At 34.8% G+C, this 23,900-nt stretch overlaps 2 protein-coding genes across 7 annotated transcripts in view; one reads left to right on the top strand and one right to left on the bottom strand.

The window, feature by feature from the left end:
• Window positions 1-23,900, bottom strand: part of LOC143034535 (uncharacterized) — a 122,231-nt gene that overhangs the window by 27,477 nt on the left and 70,854 nt on the right. The window lies entirely within an intron of this gene.
• LOC143034536 (uncharacterized) overlaps window positions 1-23,900 on the top strand; it is a 44,181-nt gene that overhangs the window by 16,066 nt on the left and 4,215 nt on the right. For 2 of the 5 annotated variants that reach the window (XM_076200732.1, XM_076200727.1), the window contains exons 1-2: window positions 22,198-22,962; window positions 23,668-23,764. In XM_076200732.1, coding sequence (XP_076056847.1) covers window positions 22,737-22,962; window positions 23,668-23,764 — 323 coding nt within the window. In that variant the 5' untranslated portion in view covers window positions 22,198-22,736. The other 3 variants (XM_076200729.1, XM_076200731.1, XM_076200730.1) reach the window with 3 other exon arrangements.

A 23,900-nucleotide genomic window follows, 5' to 3' on the forward strand; every position in this document is an offset into this window, starting at 1 on the left:
TTTCTTTTTTTCTCTCTGCACTTTTGTACATATTCATTTCTATAACCAGTATATATTTTCCATTTTTCAGGTCTTCTGTCTTTTTTCCATCTGGTCCAGGCTTTGTCTCTTTTGTCTTTTAACTCCCTACAACTTTTGTTGTACCAGCATTTTACATATTCTTTTTCTTGTTTTTGTCTTGGGACATACTTTTCCACTCCTTTTTTGTAAATTTTTGTCAAGATATTCCATTTCTCTTCCACTGATGTTTCTTCTTTGTATATTTCTTCCCAGTTTTCTTGTTGGAAGAATTCTCTTATTTTATCAAAGTTTGTTTTTTCATACATCATTCTTCCTTTTTTATATTGTTCATTTCTTTTCATATATTTTTCTTCATTAAGTTCCAGTTCAATCAATATGTGGTCACTTTTACCTATTGGTGTTTTATATTCAATCTTGTCCACTATTCTAGGTTCAGATGTAATTATTAAGTCTAGCCTCGATGGTTCTTCTTCATTTCTATACCTAGTGTTCTCTTGTATCCATTGTGTCATTGAATGGTCAGTAATCATCTCAAGTAGAGCATTTCCCCATGAGTCATCACCACTCTTTACTGTCATTTCTTCCCAGCAGATTTCTTTGCAATTAAAGTCGCCCATCATAACTATTCTTCCTCCGTCTTCCATTATTTTAGTTAATGCTATCTTTGTGTCCTCTAGCATACTTTTATATTCACTCTCCTCCCATGAGGCTGTTTTGGGAGGCACATAATTGATCACAAATTTTCTGCTCTTCTTATCTCTGTCTTCCACTTCTATCATAATCATCTCTACTGTATTCTTTCCATATATGACACCTTTCACGTTTATATCCTTCTTAGTCAGGAACATAACTCCACCCCCTTGCTTTTTCTCTCTGTTTCTAATCCAATAATTGTATGCATCATGTCCTACACTGTTGGGTGGTAGTGGGCCTTTTAATTTTGTTTCTACAATTCCCATTATGTCCGGTTCTTTTTCTTTCAAATAATCATTCAGCTCATTCAATCCTGTTATTAATCCATCTATATTTGTGTAAGACACTCTTAGTTTTCTGCCACTTCCATTGTGTTCTCTGTTTCCCTTATGTTTTTCTTTTGTATGTCGAACTTCCTTAGTTTCATGTTCACTACTCTCCAATAGAATCTCTCTTTCTCTGACTCCGTTCTGTTCTCGTTTTTTGTCTTAGCTTCCAGTCTTTTCTGCTTTTCTTCCTCTCTTTCCTCTTTATTCATTTCTCTTTTTATCCATATCTTTTTGTGTTGTTCACTTGTTGCTAGTTTCCCTGTTTTGGATAAGATATTCTCTGCCGTTGTTTGTGACTTGAATTTAATCTTAATTGGTCTGGTCTTGTCTGTGCTATACTTTCCGAGTCTAAATTTCTCTTCGATTTGTTTCATAATTCCTGGTTCATCTTCCTGAACTGATTCTAGTAATTGGCTTACTTTTTCATTTTCCTCTTTGATTCTTGTGGTTCTATCTGTGTTGTGTTTCTCTTCCATTCCTAATATAATTATACATTTCTTCTTGTCTGCTAAATCCCTTACTATATTCTCCTTTTGTCTCATCACTTTAATAACTGAGTCTTCAGTATGTTCTTTCAATTGCTGTTTGACTATGTCAGTGAATGAAATCTTATTTCCTTCTTGGGTTTGCTTCCAATTTTTACTTTCTTTAGCTATTGTTTCTCTGTTTTCTTTACTATTCTTCTTCAATTCCTCATTCTCCCCCTTTACCTCTCTTAACTGTCTTTTTAGTTCTTCTATTTCATCAGTTAAGTTTTTATTCGCCTTTTCCAGTTCTTCCAGTCTTTCAACCCTTTTTAAAATGGTGTTCATATGACCTAACCTACTCTCCAAGTCCTCGATCACCTTATCAACCTTCTTCTCTAGTCTTGTCAGTCGGGGGGGGTTTGTGTCCCCCCCACTCTCTTTAAATCCCTTGAAAATATTCTCATCACTTTCTGCTATATTGCTCCTATCTATACCTCTAATCTTCACATTCCTATTAGACATGTTATCATCCAACTCGTCTTGGGGTCTTTTGTCTACCTGGCGGCCCGTCAGGGCCATTTCCTCCACCTCCTCATTACCTTCCATTTCCCCAGCAATCCCTCCCCCTCTCCTCTTTCCTTACTTTCCCACTACCTCACGAGCAATTTCTCCCCCCCCCTGCAAATACAAAAAGGCACTTCTCTTTGCGTTGGTATCCACAATCTGCACTTTTCTTCAGAGCGTTCTTCAAGCCGTCCGTTCGTTGAAAGTGTGTGTGTGTGTGTGTATTTACCTAGTTGTACCTAGTTGTATTTTACGGGAAGGGGAGCTATGCTCGTGGGGTCCCGTCTTCATATCTCATTTTATCTAAACTATTTTTAAATTCGTGTATTGTTTTTGCACACACCACTTTCTCATCTAACTTGTTCCAACTGTCTATTGCTCTGTGAGGAAAGCTGTTCTTTTTCAAATCTCTTCTATAGCTGTCTTTTTTTATTTTCTTTCCGTGTCCTCTTGTATTTCTGTCATCCCATTTTATCAGATTCTCTCTATCAGTAATTTCTATGCCTTTCATGATTCTGTAAATAGCTATCAAATCTCCTCTCTCTCTTCTTTGCTCTAGTGTCTGTAGTTTAAGTTTTTGTAGTCTCTCTTCATATGATAGTTTTGAGAGTGTTGGTGCCAGTTTTGTAATTGCTCTTTGTATTCTTTCAAGTTTTTTTATACATTTTTTTGTACTTGGTGACCATATCGTTGCTGCATATTCCAATCTTGGTCTTATCAGGGTGATTAGGATTTTCCTCACCATTTCTTCATCCAGGTATGTAAATGCCACTTTGATTGTTCTTATTAAATTATAAGTTTCTCCAAAAATCTTATTTATATGTTTCTCAGGTGACATATTATTCATAACAATGACTCCCAGGTCCTTCTCATTTTCTACTTTTTTTATTCCTTCTTTTCCCAAATTATATGATCCTGTTATTCTGTTTTTGCTTTTTCCAAATTCCATTATACTACACTTTTTTGTATTGAACTCCATCTCCCACTTCCTACTCCATTCTTGTACTTTATTTAGATCTCTCTGTAGTGATTCACAATCTTCTTCAGTTTTCACTCTTTTCAGTAATTTTGCATCATCTGCAAAGAAGCTCATATAGCTTTCAATTCCTTCATCCATATCATTAATATATATAGCAAACATTATTGGGGCCAGAACTGTTCCCTGCGGGACACCGCTTATTACTTCATTCCATTTTGAGTGCTGATCTCTTATCACTACTCTCATTTTTCTTTCTTGCAAAAAGTCTTCCATCCAATTTAGCAATTTACCTTGTATTCCTCCTTCGTATTCTAATTTCTTAAGCAACTTCTTATGTGGTACTTTGTCAAAAGCTTTTTTTAGGTCTAGAAATGCACAATCAGCCCATCCATCTCTTTCTTGTATTATATCTATTAGCCTTGAATAGAAACATATTAAATTGGTGACGCATGATCGTCCTTGTCTGAATCCAAATTGCCTTGGATTTAGTACGTTGTTTTTTTCCAAGTATTTTACCCATCTACTTTTGATAATTCTTTCACATATTTTTGCTATTGTACTTGTTAGAGAGACTGGTCTATAGTTGGTAGGTTCTTCTTTATTTCCTCCTTTATATATAGGTACTATATTTGCTTTTTTCCAATCTTCTGGAACTTTTCCTTCTTTTAAGGAACTGCTTATTATGCTATGTATTTTGTCTGCCAGTTCATTCCTGCATTCTTTCAGAATCCAGTTTGCTATTTCATCTGGCCCATGCGATTTTCTGACATCAAAATTACCCAAGTGTGTCAATATTTCATTCTTTGTTACTTCTATTTCTTCCATAGGGGGGACTTTTTCCTTCCACTCAATCTCTTCAGGTTGTATATTTTCCCTTGTAAACACTGATTTAAAATGTTTGTTCATAATTTCTGCCATTTCCATTTCCTCAGTGTATTCAACTCCTCCTTGTCTTAATTTCTCTAAGTCTTGTTTGTTTTTCAGTTTATTGTTTACAAATCTGTAGAATAGTTTTGGTTGATCTTTACACTTTTCTATAACATCTTTTTCATATTTTCTTTTTTCCTCTCTGCACTTTTGTACATATTCATTTCTATAATCAGTATATATTTTCCATTTTTCAGGTCTTCTGTCTTTTTTCCATCTGTTCCAGGCTTTGTCTCTTTTGTCCTTTAACTCCCTACAACTTTTGTTGTACCAGCATTTTACATATTCTTTTTCTTGTTTTTGTCTTGGGACATACTTTTCCACTCCTTTTTTGTAAATTTTTGTCAAGATATTCCATTTCTCTTCCACTGATGTTTCTTCTTTGTATATTTCTTCCCAGTTTTCTTGTTGGAAGAATTCTCTTATTTTATCAAAGTTTGTTTTTTCATACATCATTCTTCCTTTTCTATATTGTTCATTTCTTTTCATATATTTTTCTTCATTAAGTTCCAGTTCAATCAATATGTGGTCACTTTTACCTATTGGTGTTTTATATTCAATCTTGTCCACTATTCTAGGTTCAGATGTAATTATTAAGTCTAGCCTCGATGGTTCTTCTTCATTTCTATACCTAGTGTTCTCTTGTATCCATTGTGTCATTGAATGGTCAGTAATCATCTCAAGTAGAGCATTTCCCCATGAGTCATCACCACTCTTTACTGTCATTTCTTCCCAGCAGATTTCTTTGCAATTAAAGTCGCCCATCATAACTATTCTTCCTCCGTCTTCCATTATTTTAGTTAATGCTATCTTTGTGTCCTCTAACATACTTTTATGTTCACTCTCCTCCCATGAGGCTGTTTTCGGAGGCACATAATTGATCACAAATTTTCTGCTCTTCTTATCTCTGTCTTCCACTTCTATCATAATCATCTCTACTGTATTCTTTCCATATATGACACCTTTCACGTTTATATCCTTCTTAGTCAGGAACATAACTCCACCCCCTTGTTTTTTCTCTCTGTTTCTAATCCAATAATTGTATGTATCATGTCCTACACTGTTGGGTGGTAGTGGGCCTTTTAATTTTGTTTCTACAATTCCCATTATGTCCGGTTCTTTTTCTTTCAAATAATCATTCAGTTCATTCAATCCTGTTATCAATCCATCTATATTTGTGTAAGACACTCTTAGTTTTCTGCCACTTCCATTGTATTCTCTGTTTCCCTTATGTTTTTCTTTAGTATGTCGAACTGCTTTATTTTCATGTTCACTACTCTCCAATAGAATCTCTCTTTCTCTGACTCCGTTCTTTCCTCGTTTTTTGCCTTAGCTTCAATTCTTTTCTGCTTTTCTGCCTCTCTTTCCTCTTTATTCATTTCTCTTTTTATCCATACCTTTTTATATTGATCATTTGTTGCTAGTTTCCCTGTCTTGGATAGAATTTTCTCTGCTGTTGTTTGTGACCTGAATTTAATCTTAATTGGTCTGGTCTTATCTGTACTATATTTTCCGAGTCTGAATTTTTCCTCAATTTCCTTTATAATTTCTGGTTCATCTTCCTGGACTAATTTTAATAAACTGCTTACTCTTTCATTTTCCTCCTTGATTCTTGCGGTTCTATCTGGGTTATGTTTCTCTTCCATTCCTAATATAATTATACATTTCTTTTTGTCAGCTAATTCTCTTACTATATTCTCCTTCTGTCTCATCACTTTAATAACTGAGTCTTCATTATGTTCTTTCAATTGCTGTTTGACTATGTCAGTGAATGAAACCTTATTCCCTTCTTGAGTTATTCTCCAATTTTTAGCTTCTGTAGCTATTTTCTCTCTGTTTTCATTACTATTCTTCTTCAATTTCTCATTCTCCTCCTTTACATTTCCTAACTGTCTTTTTAGGTCCTCTATTTCTTCAGTTAAGTTTCTGTTAGCCTTCTCTAGTTGTTCCAACCTTTCAATTCTTTGGAAAATGGAGTCTACGTTACCTAACTTACGCTCCAAGTCCTCGATCACCTTATCAACTCTCTCCTCTAGTCTTATCAGTCGGGGGGGGGGGGGTTGTGTCCCCCCCACCCTCTTTAAATCCCTGGAACATATTCTCGTCACTTTCCTCTGTATTGCTCCTCTCTATACTTCTAATCTTTACATTTTTATTAGACATTTGATCCTCGCTAAGTCTTTTGTTTACCTTCCGCTTGTCTGGCTGGGCAAAGTCTACTCCCTCCTCATTTCCTTCCATTTCCCTCAGTAATCCCTCCCCTTTTCCTCTTTCCCTACGTTCCCACTACTCCACGAGCAATTTCCCCCCCACCCTGCAAAAACACTAGGCACTTCTCTTTGCGTTGGGATCCACAGACTTCACTTTTCTTCAGAACGTCTTCTAAGCCGTCCATTCGTTGAAGTGTGTGTGTGTGTATTTACCTAGTTGTACCTAGTTGTATTTTACGGGAAGGGGAGCTATGCTCGTGGGGTCCCGTCTTCATATCTCATTTTATCTAAACTATTTTTAAATTCATGTATTGTTTTTGCACACACCACTTTCTCATCTAACTTGTTCCAACTGTCTATTGCTCTGTGAGGAAAGCTGTTCTTTTTCAAATCTCTTCTATAGCTGTCTTTTTTTATTTTCTTTCCGTGTCCTCTTGTATTTCTGTCATCCCATTTTATCAGATTCTCTCTATCAGTAATTTCTATGCCTTTCATGATTCTGTAAATAGCTATCAAATCTCCTCTCTCTCTTCTTTGCTCTAGTGTCTGTAGTTTAAGTTTTTGTAGTCTCTCTTCATATGATAGTTTTGAGAGTGTTGGTGCCAGTTTTGTAATTGCTCTTTGTATCCTTTCAAGTTTTTTTATACATTTTTTTGTACTTGGTGACCATATCGTTGCTGCATATTCCAATCTTGGTCTTATCAGGGTGATTAGGATTTTCCTCACCATTTCTTCATCCAGGTATGTAAATGCCACTTTGATTGTTCTTATTAAATTATAAGTTTCTCCAAAAATCTTATTTATATGTTTCTCAGGTGACATATTATTCATAACAATGACTCCCAGGTCCTTCTCATTTTCTACTTTTTTTATTCCTTCTTCTCCCAAATTATATGATCCTGCTATTCTGTTTTTGCTTTTTCCAAATTCCATTATACTACACTTTTTTGTATTGAACTCCATCTCCCACTTCCTACTCCATTCTTGTACTTTATTTAGATCCCTCTGTAGTGATTCACAATCTTCTTCAGTTTTCACTCTTTTCAGTAGTTTTGCATCATCTGCAAAGAAGCTCATATAGCTTTCAATTCCTTCATCCATATCATTAATATATATAGCAAACATTATTGGGGCCAGAACTGTTCCCTGCGGGACACCGCTTATTACTTCATTCCATTTTGAGTGCTGATCTCTTATCACTACTCTCATTTTTCTTTCTTGCAAAAAGTCTTCCATCCAATTTAGCAATTTACCTTGTATTCCTCCTTCATATTCTAATTTCTTAAGCAACTTCTTATGTGGTACTTTGTCAAAAGCTTTTTTTAGGTCTAGAAATGCACAATCAGCCCATCCATCTCTTTCTTGTATTATATCTATTAGCCTTGAATAGAAACATATTAAATTGGTGACGCATGACCGTCCTTGTCTGAATCCAAATTGCCTTGGATTTAGTACGTTGTTTTTTTCCAAGTATTTTACCCATCTACTTTTGATAATTCTTTCACAAATTTTTGCTATTGTACTTGTTAGAGAGACTGGTCTATAATTGGTAGGTTCTTCTTTATTTCCTCCTTTATATATAGGTACTATATTTGCTTTTTTCCAATCTTCTGGAACTTTTCCTTCTTTTAAGGAACTGCTTATTATGCTATGTATTTTGTCTGCCAGTTCATTCCTGCATTCTTTCAGAATCCAGTTTGCTATTTCATCTGGCCCATGCGATTTTCTGACATCAAAATTACCCAAGTGTGTCAATATTTCATTCTTTGTTACTTCTATTTCTTCCATAGGGGGGACTTTTTCTTTCCACTCAATCTCTTCAGGTTGTATATTTTCCCTTGTAAACACTGATTTAAAATGTTTGTTCATAATTTCTGCCATTTCCATTTCCTCAGTGTATTCAACTCCTCCTTGTCTCAATTTCTCCAAGTCTTGTTTGTTTTTCAGTTTATTGTTTACAAATCTGTAGAATAGTTTTGGTTGATCTTTACACTTTTCTATAACATCTTTTTCATATTTTCTTTTTTTCTCTCTGCACTTTTGTATATATTCATTTCTATAACCAGTATATATTTTCCATTTTTCAGGTCTTCTGTCTTTTTTCCATCTGGTCCAGGCTTTGTCTCTTTTGTCTTTTAACTCCCTACAACTTTTGTTGTACCAGCATTTTACATATTCTTTTTCTTGTTTTTGTCTTGGGACATACTTTTCCACTCCTTTTTTGTAAATTTTTGTCAAAATATTCCATTTCTCTTCCACTGATGTTTCTTCTTTGTATATTTCTTCCCAGTTTTCTTGTTGGAAGAATTCTCTTATTTTATCAAAGTTTGTTTTTTCATACATCATTCTTCCTTTTCTATATTGTTCATTTCTTTTCATATATTTTTCTTCATTAAGTTCCAGTTCAATCAATATGTGGTCACTTTTACCTATTGGTGTTTTATATTCAATCTTGTCCACTATTCTAGGTTCAGATGTAATTATTAAGTCTAGCCTCGATGGTTCTTCTTCATTTCTATACCTAGTGTTCTCTTGTATCCATTGTGTCATTGAATGGTCAGTAATCATCTCAAGTAGAGCATTTCCCCATGAGTCATCACCACTCTTTGCTGTCATTTCTTCCCAGCAGATTTCTCTGCAATTAAAGTCGCCCATCATAACTATTCTTCCTCCGTCTTCCATTATTTTAGTTAATGCTATCTTTGTGTCCTCTAACATACTTTTATATTCACTCTCCTCCCATGAGGCTGTTTTCGGAGGCACATAATTGATCACAAATTTTCTGCTCTTCTTATCTCTGTCTTCCACTTCTATCATAATCATCTCTACTGTATTCTTTCCATATATGACACCTTTCACGTTTATATCCTTCTTAGTCAGGAACATAACTCCACCCCCTTGCTTTTTCTCTCTGTTTCTAATCCAATAATTGTATGCATCATGTCCTACACTGTTGGGTGGTAGTGGGCCTTTTAATTTTGTTTCTACAATTCCCATTATGTCCGGTTCTTTTTCTTTCAAATAATCATTCAGCTCATTCAATCCTGTTATTAATCCATCTATATTTGTGTAAGACACTCTTAGTTTTCTGCCACTTCCATTGTGTTCTCTGTTTCCCTTATGTTTTTCTTTTGTATGTCGAACTTCCTTAGTTTCATGTTCACTACTCTCCAATAGAATCTCTCTTTCTCTGACTCCGTTCTGTTCTCGTTTTTTGTCTTAGCTTCCAGTCTTTTCTGCTTTTCTTCCTCTCTTTCCTCTTTATTCATTTCTCTTTTTATCCATATCTTTTTGTGTTGTTCACTTGTTGCTAGTTTCCCTGTTTTGGATAAGATATTCTCTGCCGTTGTTTGTGACTTGAATTTAATCTTAATTGGTCTGGTCTTGTCTGTGCTATACTTTCCGAGTCTAAATTTCTCTTCGATTTGTTTCATAATTCCTGGTTCATCTTCCTGAACTGATTCTAGTAATTGGCTTACTTTTTCATTTTCCTCTTTGATTCTTGTGGTTCTATCTGTGTTGTGTTTCTCTTCCATTCCTAATATAATTATACATTTCTTCTTGTCTGCTAAATCCCTTACTATATTCTCCTTTTGTCTCATCACTTTAATAACTGAGTCTTCAGTATGTTCTTTCAATTGCTGTTTGACTATGTCAGTGAATGAAATCTTATTTCCTTCTTGGGTTTGCTTCCAATTTTTACTTTCTTTAGCTATTGTTTCTCTGTTTTCTTTACTATTCTTCTTCAATTCCTCATTCTCCCCCTTTACCTCTCTTAACTGTCTTTTTAGTTCTTCTATTTCATCAGTTAAGTTTTTATTCGCCTTTTCCAGTTCTTCCAGTCTTTCAACCCTTTTTAAAATGGTGTTCATATGACCTAACCTACTCTCCAAGTCCTCGATCACCTTATCAACCTTCTTCTCTAGTCTTGTCAGTCGGGGGGGGGTTTGTGTCCCCCCCACTCTCTTTAAATCCCTTGAAAATATTCTCATCACTTTCTGCTATATTGCTCCTATCTATACCTCTAATCTTCACATTCCTATTAGACATGTTATCATCCAACTCGTCTTGGGGTCTTTTGTCTACCCGGCGGCCCGTCAGGGCCATTTCCTCCACCTCCTCATTACCTTCCATTTCCCCAGCAATCCCTCCCCCTCTCCTCTTTCCTTACTTTCCCACTACCTCACGAGCAATTTCCCCCCCCCCCTGCAAATACAAAAAGGCACTTCTCTTTGCGTTGGTATCCACAATCTGCACTTTTCTTCAGAGCGTTCTTCAAGCCGTCCGTTCGTTGAAAGTGTGTGTGTGTGTGTATTTACCTAGTTGTACCTAGTTGTATTTTACGGGAAGGGGAGCTATGCTCGTGGGGTCCCGTCTTCATATCTCATTTTATCTAAACTATTTTTAAATTCATGTATTGTTTTTGCACACACCACTTTCTCATCTAACTTGTTCCAACTGTCTATTGCTCTGTGAGGAAAGCTGTTCTTTTTAAAATCTCTTCTATAGCTGTCTTTTTTTATTTTCTTTCCGTGTCCTCTTGTATTTCTGTCATCCCATTTTATCAGATTCTCTCTATCAGTAATTTCTATGCCTTTCATGATTCTGTAAATAGCTATCAAATCTCCTCTCTCTCTTCTTTGCTCTAGTGTCTGTAGTTTAAGTTTTTGTAGTCTCTCTTCATATGATAGTTTTGAGAGTGTTGGTGCCAGTTTTGTAATTGCTCTTTGTATTCTTTCAAGTTTTTTTATACATTTTTTTGTACTTGGTGACCATATCGTTGCTGCATATTCCAATCTTGGTCTTATCAGGGTGATTAGGATTTTCCTCACCATTTCTTCATCCAGGTATGTAAATGCCACTTTGATTGTTCTTATTAAATTATAAGTTTCTCCAAAAATCTTATTTATATGTTTCTCAGGTGACATATTATTCATAACAATGACTCCCAGGTCCTTCTCATTTTCTACTTTTTTTATTCCTTCTTTTTCCAAATTATATGATCCTGTTATTCTGTTTTTGCTTTTTCCAAATTCCATTATACTACACTTTTTTGTATTGAACTCCATCTCCCACTTCCTACTCCATTCTTGTACTTTATTTAGATCTCTCTGTAGTGATTCACAATCTTCTTCAGTTTTCACTCTTTTCAGTAATTTTGCATCATCTGCAAAGAAGCTCATATAGCTTTCAATTCCTTCATCCATATCATTAATATATATAGCAAACATTATTGGGGCCAGAACTGTTCCCTGCGGGACACCGCTTATTACTTCATTCCATTTTGAGTGCTGATCTCTTATCACTACTCTCATTTTTCTTTCTTGCAAAAAGTCTTCCATCCAATTTAGCAATTTACCTTGTATTCCTCCTTCATATTCTAATTTCTTAAGCAACTTCTTATGTGGTACTTTGTCAAAAGCTTTTTTTAGGTCTAGAAATGCACAATCAGCCCATCCATCTCTTTCTTGTATTATATCTATTAGCCTTGAATAGAAACATATTAAATTGGTGACGCATGATCGTCCTTGTCTGAATCCAAATTGCCTTGGATTTAGTACGTTGTTTTTTTCCAAGTATTTTACCCATCTACTTTTGATAATTCTTTCACATATTTTTGCTATTGTACTTGTTAGAGAGACTGGTCTATAGTTGGTAGGTTCTTCTTTATTTCCTCCTTTATATATAGGTACTATATTTGCTTTTTTCCAATCTTCTGGAACTTTTCCTTCTTTTAAGGAACTGCTTATTATGCTATGTATTTTGTCTGCCAGTTCATTCCTGCATTCTTTCAGAATCCAGTTTGCTATTTCATCTGGCCCATGCGATTTTCTGACATCAAAATTACCCAAGTGTGTCAATATTTCATTCTTTGTTACTTCTATTTCTTCCATAGGGGGGACTTTTTCCTTCCACTCAATCTCTTCAGGTTGTATATTTTCCCTTGTAAACACTGATTTAAAATGTTTGTTCATAATTTCTGCCATTTCCATTTCCTCAGTGTATTCAACTCCTCCTTGGCTTAATTTCTCTAAGTCTTGTTTGTTTTTCAGTTTATTGTTTACAAATCTGTAGAATAGTTTTGGTTGATCTTTACACTTTTCTATAACATCTTTTTCATATTTTCTTTTTTCCTCTCTGCACTTTTGTACATATTCATTTCTATAATCAGTATATATTTTCCATTTTTCAGGTCTTCTGTCTTTTTTCCATCTGTTCCAGGCTTTGTCTCTTTTGTCCTTTAACTCCCTACAACTTTTGTTGTACCAGCATTTTACATATTCTTTTTCTTGTTTTTGTCTTGGGACATACTTTTCCACTCCTTTTTTGTAAATTTTTGTCAAGATATTCCATTTCTCTTCCACTGATGTTTCTTCTTTGTATATTTCTTCCCAGTTTTCTTGTTGGAAGAATTCTCTTATTTTATCAAAGTTTGTTTTTTCATACATCATTCTTCCTTTTCTATATTGTTCATTTCTTTTCATATATTTTTCTTCATTAAGTTCCAGTTCAATCAATATGTGGTCACTTTTACCTATTGGTGTTTTATATTCAATCTTGTCCACTATTCTAGGTTCAGATGTAATTATTAAGTCTAGCCTCGATGGTTCTTCTTCATTTCTATACCTAGTGTTCTCTTGTATCCATTGTGTCATTGAATGGTCAGTAATCATCTCAAGTAGAGCATTTCCCCATGAGTCATCACCACTCTTTACTGTCATTTCTTCCCAGCAGATTTCTTTGCAATTAAAGTCGCCCATCATAACTATTCTTCCTCCGTCTTCCATTATTTTAGTTAATGCTATCTTTGTGTCCTCTAACATACTTTTATGTTCACTCTCCTCCCATGAGGCTGTTTTCGGAGGCACATAATTGATCACAAATTTTCTGCTCTTCTTATCTCTGTCTTCCACTTCTATCATAATCATCTCTACTGTATTCTTTCCATATATGACACCTTTCACGTTTATATCCTTCTTAGTCAGGAACATAACTCCACCCCCTTGTTTTTTCTCTCTGTTTCTAATCCAATAATTGTATGTATCATGTCCTACACTGTTGGGTGGTAGTGGGCCTTTTAATTTTGTTTCTACAATTCCCATTATGTCCGGTTCTTTTTCTTTCAAATAATCATTCAGTTCATTCAATCCTGTTATCAATCCATCTATATTTGTGTAAGACACTCTTAGTTTTCTGCCACTTCCATTGTATTCTCTGTTTCCCGTATGTTTTTCTTTAGTATGTCGAACTGCTTTATTTTCATGTTCACTACTCTCCAATAGAATCTCTCTTTCTCTGACTCCGTTCTTTCCTCGTTTTTTGCCTTAGCTTCAATTCTTTTCTGCTTTTCTGCCTCTCTTTCCTCCTTATTCATTTCTCTTTTTATCCATACCTTTTTATATTGATCATTTGTTGCTAGTTTCCCTGTCTTGGATAGAATTTTCTCTGCTGTTGTTTGTGACCTGAATTTAATCTTAATTGGTCTGGTCTTATCTGTACTATATTTTCCGAGTCTGAATTTTTCCTCAATTTCCTTTATAATTTCTGGTTCATCTTCCTGGACTAATTTTAATAAACTGCTTACTCTTTCATTTTCCTCCTTGATTCTTGCGGTTCTATCTGGGTTATGTTTCTCTTCCATTCCTAATATAATTATACATTTCTTTTTGTCAGCTAATTCTCTTACTATATTCTCCTTCTGTCTCATCACTTTAATAACTGAGTCTTCATTATGTTCTTTCAATTGCTGTTTGACTATGTCAGTGAATGAAACCTTATTCCCTTCTTGAGTTATTCTCCAATTTTTAGCTTCTGTAGCTATTTTCTCTCTGTTTTCATTACTATTCTTCTTCAATTTCTCATTCTCCTCCTTTACATTTCCTAACTGTCTTTTTAGGTCCTCTATTTCTTCAGTTAAGTTTCTGTTAGCCTTCTCTAGTTGTTCCAACCTTTCAATTCTTTGGAAAATGGAGTCTACGTTACCTAACTTACGCTCCAAGTCCTCGATCACCTTATCAACTCTCTCCTCTAGTCTTATCAGTCGGGGGGGGGGGGGGGGGGGGGTTGTGTACCCCCCACCCACTTTTAAACCCTGGAACATATTATAGTCACTTTAATCTGTATTGCTCCTCTCTATACTTCTAATCTTTACATTTTTATTAGACATTTGATCCTCGCTAAGTCTTTTGTTTACCTTCCGCTTGTCTGGCTGGGCAAAGTCTACTCCCTCCTCATTTCCTTCCATTTCCCTCAGTAATCCCTCCCCTTTTCCTCTTTCCCTACGTTCCCACTACTCCACGAGCAATTTCCCCCCCACCCTGCAAAAACACTAGGCACTTCTCTTTGCGTTGGGATCCACAGACTTCACTTTTCTTCAGAACGTCTTCTAAGCCGTCCATTCGTTGAAGTGTGTGTGTGTGTATTTACCTAGTTGTATTTACCTAGTTGTATTTTACGGGAAGGGGAGCTATGCTCGTGGGGTCCCGTCTTCATATCTCATTTTATCTAAACTATTTTTAAATTCATGTATTGTTTTTGCACACACCACTTTCTCATCTAACTTGTTCCAACTGTCTATTGCTCTGTGAGGAAAGCTGTTCTTTTTAAAATCTCTTCTATAGCTGTCTTTTTTTATTTTCTTTCCGTGTCCTCTTGTATTTCTGTCATCCCATTTTATCAGATTCTCTCTATCAGTAATTTCTATGCCTTTCATGATTCTGTAAATAGCTATCAAATCTCCTCTCTCTCTTCTTTGCTCTAGTGTCTGTAGTTTAAGTTTTTGTAGTCTCTCTTCATATGATAGTTTTGAGAGTGTTGGTGCCAGTTTTGTAATTGCTCTTTGTATTCTTTCAAGTTTTTTTATACATTTTTTTGTACTTGGTGACCATATCGTTGCTGCATATTCCAATCTTGGTCTTATCAGGGTGATTAGGATTTTCCTCACCATTTCTTCATCCAGGTATGTAAATGCCACTTTGATTGTTCTTATTAAATTATAAGTTTCTCCAAAAATCTTATTTATATGTTTCTCAGGTGACATATTATTCATAACAATGACTCCCAGGTCCTTCTCATTTTCTACTTTTTTTATTCCTTCTTTTCCCAAATTATATGATCCTGTTATTCTGTTTTTGCTTTTTCCAAATTCCATTATACTACACTTTTTTGTATTGAACTCCATCTCCCACTTCCTACTCCATTCTTGTACTTTATTTAGATCTCTCTGTAGTGATTCACAATCTTCTTCAGTTTTCACTCTTTTCAGTAATTTTGCATCATCTGCAAAGAAGCTCATATAGCTTTCAATTCCTTCATCCATATCATTAATATATATAGCAAACATTATTGGGGCCAGAACTGTTCCCTGCGGGACACCGCTTATTACTTTATTCCATTTTGAGTGCTGATCTCTTATCACTACTCTCATTTTTCTTTCTTGCAAAAAGTCTTCCATCCAATTTAGCAATTTACCTTGTATTCCTCCTTCATATTCTAATTTCTTAAGCAACTTCTTATGTGGTACTTTGTCAAAAGCTTTTTTTAGGTCTAGAAATGCACAATCAGCCCATCCATCTCTTTCTTGTATTATATCTATTAGCCTTGAATAGAAACCTATTAAATTGGTGACGCATGATCGTCCTTGTCTGAATCCAAATTGCCTTGGATTTAGTACGTTGTTTTTTTCCAAGTATTTTACCCATCTACTTTTGATAATTCTTTCACAAATTTTTGCTATTGTACTTGTTAGAGAGACTGGTCTATAGTTGGTAGGTTCTTCTTTATTTCCTCCTTTATATATAGGTACTATATTTGCTTTTTTCCAATCTTCTGGAACTTTTCCTTCTTTTAAGGAACTGCTTATTATGCTATGTATTTTGTCTGCCAGTTCATTCCTGCATTCTTTCAGAATCCAGTTTGCTATTTCATCTGGCCCATGCGATTTTCTGACATCAAAATTACCCAAGTGTGTCAATATTTCATTCTTTGTTACTTCTATTTCTTCCATAGGGGGGACTTTTTCCTTCCACTCAATCTCTTCAGGTTGTATATTTTCCCTTGTAAACACTGATTTAAAATGTTTGTTCATAATTTCTGCCATTTCCATTTCCTCAGTGTATTCAACTCCTCCTTGTCTTAATTTCTCTAAGTCTTGTTTGTTTTTCAGTTTATTGTTTACAAATCTGTAGAATAGTTTTGGTTGATCTTTACACTTCTCTATAACATCTTTTTCATATTTTCTTTTTTCCTCTCTGCACTTTTGTACATATTCATTTCTATAACCAGTATATATTTTCCATTTTTCAGGTCTTCTGTCTTTTTTCCATCTGTTCCAGGCTTTGTCTCTTTTGTCCTTTAACTCCCTACAACTTTTGTTGTACCAGCATTTTACATATTCTTTTTCTTGTTTTTGTCTTGGGACATACTTTTCCACTCCTTTTTTGTAAATTTTTGTCAAGATATTCCATTTCTCTTCCACTGTTGTTTCTTCTTTGTATATTTCTTCCCAGTTTTCTTGTTGGAAGAATTCTCTTATTTTATCAAAGTTTGTTTTTTCATACATCATTCTTCCTTTTCTATATTGTTCATTTCTTTTCATATATTTTTCTTCATTAAGTTCCAGTTCAATCAATATGTGGTCACTTTTACCTATTGGTGTTTTATATTCAATCTTGTCCACTATTCTAGGTTCAGATGTAATTATTAAGTCTAGCCTCGATGGTTCTTCTTCATTTCTATACCTAGTGTTCTCTTGTATCCATTGTGTCATTGAATGGTCAGTAATCATCTCAAGTAGAGCATTTCCCCATGAGTCATCACCACTCTTTACTGTCATTTCTTCCCAGCAGATTTCTTTGCAATTAAAGTCGCCCATCATAACTATTCTTCCTCCGTCTTCCATTATTTTAGTTAATGCTATCTTTGTGTCCTCTAACATACTTTTATGTTCACTCTCCTCCCATGAGGCTGTTTTCGGAGGCACATAATTGATCACAAATTTTCTGCTCTTTTTATCTCGGTCTTCCACTTCTATCATAATCATCTCTACTGTATTCTTTCCATATATGACACCTTTCACGTTTATATCCTTCTTAGTCAGGAACATAACTCCACCCCCTTGTTTTTTCTCTCTGTTTCTAATCCAATAATTGTATGTATCATGTCCTACACTGTTGGGTGGTAGTGGGCCTTTTAATTTTGTTTCTACAATTCCCATTATGTCCGGTTCTTTTTCTTTCAAATAATCATTCAGTTCATTCAATCCTGTTATCAATCCATCTATATTTGTGTAAGACACTCTTAGTTTTCTGTCACTTCCATTGTATTCTCTGTTTCCCTTATGTTTTTCTTTAGTATGTCGAACTGCTTTATTTTCATGTTCACTACTCTCCAATAGAATCTCTCTTTCTCTGACTCCGTTCTTTCCTCGTTTTTTGCCTTAGCTTCAATTCTTTTCTGCTTTTCTGCCTCTCTTTCCTCCTTATTCATTTCTCTTTTTATCCATACCTTTTTATATTGATCATTTGTTGCTAGTTTCCCTGTCTTGGATAGAATTTTCTCTGCTGTTGTTTGTGACCTGAATTTAATCTTAATTGGTCTGGTCTTATCTGTACTATATTTTCCGAGTCTGAATATTTCCTCAATTTCCTTTATAATTTCTGGTTCATCTTCTTGGACTAATTTTAATAAACTGCTTACTCTTTCATTTTCCTCCTTGATTCTTGCAGTTCTATCTGGGTTATGTTTCTCTTCCATTCCTAATATAATTATACATTTCTTTTTGTCAGCTAATTCTCTTACTATATTCTCCTTCTGTCTCATCACTTTAATAACTGAGTCTTCATTATGTTCTTTCAATTGCTGTTTGACTATGTCAGTGAATGAAACCTTATTCCCTTCTTGAGTTATTCTCCAATTTTTAGCTTCTGTAGCTAGTTTCTCTCTGTTTTCATTACTATTCTTCTTCAATTTCTCATTCTCCTCCTTTACATTTCCTAACTGTCTTTTTAGGTCCTCTATTTCTTCAGTTAAGTTTCTGTTAGCCTTCTCTAGTTGTTCCAACCTTTCAATTCTTTGAAAAATGGAGTCTACGTTACCTAACTTACGCTCCAAGTCCTCGATCACCTTATCAACTCTCTCCTCTAGTCTTATCAGTCGGGGGGGGGCGGGGGGGGGGGGGGGGGGGGGTGGTGTCCCCCCCACCCTCTTTAAATCCCTGGAACATATTCTCGTCACTTTCTTCTGTATTGCTCCTCTCTATACTTCTAATCTTTACATTTTTATTAGACATTTGATCCTCGCTAAGTCTTTTGTTTACCTTCCGCTTGTCTGGCTGGTCAAAGTCTACTCCCTCCTCATTTCCTTCCATTTCCCTCAGTAATCCCTCCCCTTTTCCTCTTTCCCTACGTTCCCACTACTCCACGAGCAATTTCCCCCCCACCCTGCAAAAACACTAGGCACTTCTCTTTGCGTTGGGATCCACAGACTTCACTTTTCTTCAGAACGTCTTCTAAGCTGTCCATTCGTTGAAGTGTGTGTGTGTGTGTGTGTTTGTGTGTGTTTGTATGTCTGTAGGTTTGTGTCTGTCCCAGTAAACATGGTTAAAACGGACCGTTTCTGGTTTCCTTGCGGCATGTCAAGGCAGTTCGGGTTCTGTTTTGCCTTAAGCTAACCGTAACGGGGCCAGTTAAACGCTGCCATTTTATAACCGACTTTAAATTGTACCGTTATCATACCAGAATGCTGCCGTTTAATCATAACGTACAAATGGGCCAGTTCTGGCCCGGTTAAGGTAGATTGCAGTGTTTATAACGTTACATCTCGCGCCATTCCATCTACGGAGATAACGTCCGAGCCTTCGACGCATGGTCCCAAGAGTTCCGATCTCACATTTTGAATCCAAAGAAACTACAAGAGCGGAGTGTTTTTTCACGGGCTGATATATTTTTCATTTTGCTGTGTCGATTCCACTCTTTATTACCAGGTAACAAAGCAATGGCATAACGTATACATTATAGCATAGTGATTACATTTCAGTGGCAGCAGTTTGTTTGGTAATGATTTTATATAGCGGGTCTGTTGCATTAAATTTCCTTGGGTGAGCGATAATGTGTAAGTCTGGCACTTTATCAGTTTATCAGACACTGGGCCTATAACGTTGTAAGCTATCAACGCCAGCTTAAGTAAATTTTATTTTAATTCCTGAATGTTGAAAATAGGTTAAGCAATATTATCATGTATAGTGTTGTTTATTAAAAGCCTGTAGGCCTCACAGTTATTAAAAACTAAAAAAAAAAACAATTCTACACCTACACTAGAATAATTCTATTATTAATATTACTAAACTAGTAGGCCTATAGTCAAAACATCTCAACCACAGCCTTTTTGATATCAGTTGTGGGCTCTATTTGATACTACTTGTTACTGTTACTAATACTAGTGAGTTGTGTTGGGTAAGGCTAGAGCTCTACTTATAAATTTATTGTTAGGTATAATCACTGAAGCATATCTGAGTTATTTGTTTATTGTGCTGTATAGAGCTGTATAAAATAATTCAAGTATTAAACAATTTAGTATTCAATATTTTTAAAAATTAGCAATGTCAATTTGGACAAAACGTCGAAAAATAAAAAATGATGTAAATCATCATTTAGAAAATATTATGAAGAAGTCTTCAGAAAATGTGGATATTGTTGATTCTAGTCATAACCAAAATGTTAACATTGTGAAAGTAGCACATAGTTTGCCATCTAGTTCTACTTATGTACAAAATACAGTTAAATATAAAGATAGTAATGAGGTACATCAAACTTCACAAGAGTCTTATAAAGAAATGGTTGGCTTTGAAATTGAGGAAGACAATACTATCCTGCATGATAGTGATTGTCATAATAATTATGATTCTTCTGACTATGATTATGTATCATCCGATAATGATGGAAATGGTGACTCACAGACTTTTCAAATTGAGTTGATGGATTTATTGTCCAGATGGGCAGTACAGTTTAATGTAACTCATATTGCACTAAAAGAACTACTTAAAATTTTGAGTCTAGTACTACCATACCTCCCTAAAGATCCAAGAACACTAATTAAAATAGGGAAGATTGATAAAATTGTGCAAATACAAGGTGGTGAGTATTATCATTTTGGTGTTGTTACTGGTATATATCAGCTGACATACCGTAGTGATTTACTGGAGCAAGTCGTACTAAAGTTACAAATAAACATTGATGGTCTACCACTGTTTAAAAGTGCCAAAACTCAGTTTTGGCCTATTCTGGAGTTAATTCCAGGAACAGCAAAATCACAACCTTTTGTTATTGGTATATTTTGTGGTGATTCAAAGCCAGGTAGTGTTGAAGAATTTCTTTCTTATTTCATTGATGAAATGATAGAGTTAAAGGTAAATGGAATAAAATATGAAGATAAGACCTATCAGGTAGTTATAAAGGCTTTTGTTTGTGATGCTCCAGCACGATCCTTTATCAAATGTATTAAAGGGCACACTGGCTAAGCTGGATGTGAAAAGTGTGACCAGTCTGGTGTTTTTGAGAAGAAAATAACATTTCCAGATACTAATGCACAGTTGCGCACTGACATAGCATTTGATGAAATGCATGATAGAGACCACCACAAAGGAGAATCCCCTCTTAAAAGATTAGGTGTTGGTCTTGTGTCTCAAGTGCCTTTGGATTACATGCACCTTGTGTGTTTAGGAGTAATGAAGAAGCTGATTTGGCTTTGGTTGAAAGGACCATTGACTGTAAGAATAGGGAGACAAGTTAAAGATAGTATATCTGAAAGACTTCAAAGTTTAAGACAATTTATCCCTCGAGAATTTTCAAGAAAACCTCGTGGCTTAGATGATATTGATCGATGGAAAGCTACTGAATATAGATTGTTTCTGTTATATACAGGCTTGGTTTCATTAATTGACAGACTTCCTCTAGAAATATATCATAATTTCATGCTTCTATCTGCTGCTGTTCATATTTTAGCCAATCCCAAGCTAGCTTCAACTCATTGTGATTATGCACAGCAGCTTCTATTGTCATTTATTCAGCATTTCATGAGATTGTATGGTTCAGAGTTTGTGACCTATAATGTACATTCTCTAATGCATCTTCCTGATGATGTAAAGTTGCATGGACCTCTAGATTCATTTTCATCCTTCCCTTTCGAGAATTTTCTTGGAGCTTTGAAGAGAATGTTAAGAAAACCTAGTGGTGCATTACCCCAAATAATTAGGAGATTAACAGAAATTTCAAATATAATGCAGCCTCAGGTTGCTGCACATTTTCATCCTATAGGCCAACATTATGAAGGACCTGTCCCAGCTCAGTATCTACTTTCAAAATATAAACAGTATACTGAATTTCATAATGGGAAATTTGTCATGAGTAGAAAAACAGGCAACAACTGTTTTCAAATTCAAGGCACAGTATGTTTGGTTCAAAATATTTTTAGCCAAAATGATGAAATTTTTGTGGTGTATAAACGTTTCATGACTCAAGGTTTATTATTTGATTATCCAGTAGAATCTTCAAAATTGAATATTCATGCTGTTTCTAATTTACACAGTGAATTGTTAGTAGCAAATGTTAAAGTCATATCAGGCAAGTATGTCTTACTGCTCAATTGTGCCAACTCTGCTGCAATTCCTCTAATACATTCATTTTAGCTGTCATTTTTATCTTTTATGTAAAATTACATTAGAACATTGAAATTGGGATTTTGTCTTAATTTATATATTCTTTGTTTCATGAGATAGTATTATTCTATTAAGATTTATATGAATATATATGGTGTTATACCATTTGGCTGAATCATGTTACCAAAGGTTGGGATAATGCATATCAGGTATTACTAAAAATTATAAAATAGTCATGTTTTGAGAATGTCTGAAACCCACTTTTCGACCTACCAGTGAACTGTAACTGTCAAATGCCAATATAATACTATGGATTAATATAGTATTTTTTTCCCTATTACCCCTCAAGCCTGTATTTACCTTATATTTAGCTTGAACCCAAACAATTAATCTACATCATTCTATATATTTTGAGAATATAGTAATAATTAAAGGTATTAAACTGTGTTTAGAAAGACAAAAATATATGTACTATTAGTGGGTATTTTAACTTTAAATGGAAGTGTTCAGTGCAAATGCAGTAGAAAATATCCAAATGTTAGATACACACTTTTACCAGTAATGTTTATTGTTAAAAGTAAAAGTAAGTTTTCACTCGGTGATGCCTAGAAACATTATCATTTTAAAAATAGATAGGGTTGTTGTTTCAAATAAATGATTTCACGTAATACACAATTTAACCAAATGTCAATGCCTAAAACAAGGTTAAACTAAACTCTCTTGTAAAATGTAAGCTATGAATATAATTATTTGTTTTCTGAACATGGTTAGAACTTATCTGCATTCAGATATTTCTGTCATTATTGATTTTATGATACTATATCATATATTTTGATTTATTAATAATACTATTTGCTGCCACTTGAAATTTTCTCTATGCTGTAAACAATACCTATGCCTATGCTAATGTTAGCCTTTAATTGCCACAGAATGTATGTTATTGTCGCATTCACCAATAATAATACTGTTGAGATGGTCCCCAGTGGATGGATCCTGGGGCAGGATGAGACGTGGTGGCCAAAGAGTAAATCATTGACAGCAATTACAAAGATGATAAAAGATAGGGTGGTGCCAGACCACACATGGGAGAGGCATAAGATGCGTGTCATCTGTGCGGCAGGTACGTAATATCTGATCATTCTTGGAATGACATAATTAAATTTGTGACATATGGGCTGATTAACTCTTAATATATCCCCTCTCTGATTTTCCTTGGTACATTCAAGTTAAGTTTTTGTAATTGTAGTTGCTGCCGATTCTGCAATTGAGTATAAAACTTATTTTTAGACATTTTAAATGCTGAAGATATATCATATGTAAATTGATAAATAAATTCAGTCAGTTAAAATGATAAGAGATAATTGTTTCCCCCCATAATTATATCTCTTGATGAGACTTGAAGGTAAATATTCTTTGGTGGTAAATGAATGTTAGAATACATTCATTTGCAAAGATTTCATTTGATCTAATTCTAATAATAAAGTGTCCACTAAACTTTTGATTGTTTTTTTTTTACTTTACAGCTATTTTCCTTATTTATTATATCACCCCTTTGAATTCAGTTCATTTGCTGATTTTTTCTTTTGTTCTTAAAACTGCTGATAGTAAGTTACAAAGTATCTGTGTTCATTTTTTGGGTTATGGTATCTTTTGATTTGAAATATTCTCAGATTTTGTAATTGATAAGGCAGTTAAAAAACATGTGCCTCTTTATCACATTGGCTTTGAACAATTTTGAAATAATTCCCTAGAATTCTCCTATAATCTTAAATTATTTTTCTCCAATAAAACTCATATGAGGTTTTTTGTATTTTTTGCCCTCCAGATACATATGAAGATGGAAGACGGAAAGCAAGGGAGGCTGAAGAGACAGATAACCCTGTCAGCCAAGGTGAAGAGGAGCTTGGACGAGGAGCAAGAAGGTATAAATTGGTTTCATGTACTTTTAGCTTATCAGGTATAACTGGCAGATAGCTGCGATCTGCAACTCCGAGCAAAAATATGATTATTTACATAATAGAGTGAAGGAGAAGTGTGAGGGGAGATAAATTGACAAAA

Source organism: Oratosquilla oratoria, chromosome 17, assembly GCF_046742065.1.
Source record: "Oratosquilla oratoria isolate Oo_2021 chromosome 17, ASM4674206v1, whole genome shotgun sequence".
NCBI classification, from domain to species: Eukaryota; Metazoa; Arthropoda; class Malacostraca; order Stomatopoda; family Squillidae; genus Oratosquilla; species Oratosquilla oratoria.